A 2,496-nucleotide genomic window follows, 5' to 3' on the forward strand; every position below is an offset into this window, starting at 1 on the left:
TCTATCTATTTATCTATCTATCTATCTATCTATCTCTCTTTCTCTCTCTCTCTCTCTCTCTCTCTCTCTCTCTCTCTCTCTCTCTCTCTCTCTCTCTCTCTCTCTCTCTCTCTCTCTCTCTCTCTAACTTAACGACCACCCCTATTTATTTACATTTGCGTCTTTGTAAGATAATTCATGTTGATTTTTTTAGAATGATGACAAGAATAAAAATATGTTTGCTTTATTACATAACAATCAGTACAATACAATCGGATACAAATTTCCGGGGCACATTTTACTTCCAATTCCCTGCTGATTTTTTTCTCTCTTCCTTTTTTTTTTTTTTTTTTGCTTTTTCTTTTTTCTTTTTTTTTCTCTCTTTTTTTTTGCTTTTTGTACTCCCCTTTTTTTCACGCAAGGCTCGAACGCCCAAATAAAAGCCTTTGTATTTCAAGCGTGCATATTTAAAGCAGTGTGTCCCATTGATAAAACAGGACACTCACGTGGCAACATGTTGGCAAACTCAAAAAAGAAAAAAAAAGAAAAAAGAAAAAAAGAGGGGGGACTTCACTAAGAATACAGTCATCTATCACCAATTTTGTACCAATTCAACCGTTTTTTTTTTTTTCAAAGTTGTTGCTATTGCCCAAAAAAAAGAGCGTATTGACTCCGAATATCTCTGCAACAACGAAAACCTGCATTGAATTATTGCGGAGAGGAAGAGAGAGGAGAGAGTGTGTGTCTGCGTGGTAGTGATTTGTCGAGCCTCGTTGTTGTGACCGAGAGCTCTGTTTCTGGCCTGCCGGGAAAATGCAGGGATGAACACAATGATCTGATATACTTCGGTTGAGACCTGTCTAATGTTCTTGAAGCTATTTCTCTCTGTGTGATTGTGTTTTTACTGCCTCTACTGTATATAAGATTTGTTGTAGTATGTTTAGTGTGTTTAGGTGTGTTTATACGCCATTTACCTTCATAATAAACCATGTTCTAGGACTATTTAAAAAAAAGTATATTAACTTTTCTTGCCGCATCTTCTATTCTAGGATGTTATACCTATGTTTAGATCTACTTCATATTCAATAACATTACATTTTTCTCCATTACAACACATCTCGCCAAATATGTTTATGATATTAGAATGAGGGTATAGAAACAACATAAGACATAATATTCCAAAAAGAAAAGAAGAAGGAAAGAAAGTGTGATAATGTGTGTGTGAGTGACAGAGAGATAGAGAAGGAAAGAGTGATAATGTGTGTGTGAATGAGATAGAGCTAGATAGAGAGAGAGAAAGAGGGAGAGAGAGAGATAAAGAGAGAGAGAGATCTTCGTGATAAAGGTCACCAGACGGTTCACTTTTCAATTATTCAATTTGATAAACATCCATCTTAGCTTTGATGATTAATTTTGTTTGATGACAATAGGTGATGATGTCAGTAAGTGTGTCACTCTCCTTCAACATAAGTATGGTATCTGTAGAATCAAAATCTATCTTGATTGGATATTGAAAAAATGAGTCACTAACTTTGAAATTACGATCTATATCTTTATCATAAATAATTGATATTAGATGATGCTGCTGATGATAACAGTAATAGTAATAATGATAAAAATACGACATGAAAAAAACAAGGAAGAGGAAAATGTAGAAAAGGAAGGAAAAGAAGAAGAAGAAGAACCATTATCTTTATTATCATTATTTTCATTATCCTTATTATTGTTACTATTATTGTCATTATCTTTATTGATATAGTTTCATCATTGTTGCTGTTGCTACCGTTGCTATTGGTATTATATTTATCATCATCATCATTATCCTTACAATCATTATCATTATTCTCATCATTATCATCTTTATTGTTGTTGCCGTTATTGCTTTTGTTATTGTTTTTGGGGTTATCATCATCCTTATCAAGATAATTGCAATAATATTGAGGATGTGGAGGAAGAAGATAATGATGATAAAAATTATGATAATGATGATAATGATGATGATGATGATAATAATGATGATAATGATAGTAGCAATGATGATAGTGATAAATATCATAATAATGATAATCATCATGATAATGATGATAATGATAGTAATAATAATGGTGATAATAATAATGATGATAATGATCATGATCATGATAATGATGATGATGATGAAAAGAGTGATAATGATAACAATAGTAAAAATAACATTATTTGATAGAACAATACTAACATAAAAAATAAACCAATGAGTGAATTAATTAGCAACCCTCAAAGAAAAAAAAAATTAAGCAAAAAAAAAATCATATATTAAAAATGTTCTTTTGCTTGTTTGTTTGTTTTCTTTCGTGGTTCTGGAAATTAGATTTTGTTTTCATCTCTGCAAAACAATTTTTCCCCTCCCTATTTCTTTGTTCGTTAAACAAGTAAGTTCTTTTTCTCTTTCACTCTTTTTTTTCTTTTTGAGAGAGAGAGAGAGAACCAATATTTTTAATGCATAATAAAACCTATATAAATCCCTAACGATGTAAA

At 31.2% G+C, this 2,496-nt stretch overlaps 1 protein-coding gene across 1 annotated transcript in view; it reads right to left on the reverse strand.

The window, feature by feature from the left end:
- Positions 1-1,096, reverse strand: part of LOC147466778 (uncharacterized) — a 38,792-nt gene extending 37,696 nt beyond the window's left edge. Inside the window, exons 1-2 of the mRNA XM_086534419.1 lie at positions 1,039-1,096; positions 749-781 (exon numbers count right to left, since the gene is read on the reverse strand). Of these exons, the coding sequence (XP_086390545.1) occupies positions 749-781; positions 1,039-1,096 (91 nt within the window). The remainder of the gene's footprint in view (positions 1-748; positions 782-1,038) is intronic.
- Between the last annotated feature and the right edge of the window lie 1,400 nt (positions 1,097-2,496).

Source organism: Penaeus japonicus, unplaced genomic scaffold, assembly GCF_977035675.1.
Source record: "Penaeus japonicus unplaced genomic scaffold, GWHDUDI00000001_assembly GWHDUDI00000041, whole genome shotgun sequence".
Classification (NCBI taxonomy): Eukaryota; Metazoa; Arthropoda; class Malacostraca; order Decapoda; family Penaeidae; genus Penaeus; species Penaeus japonicus.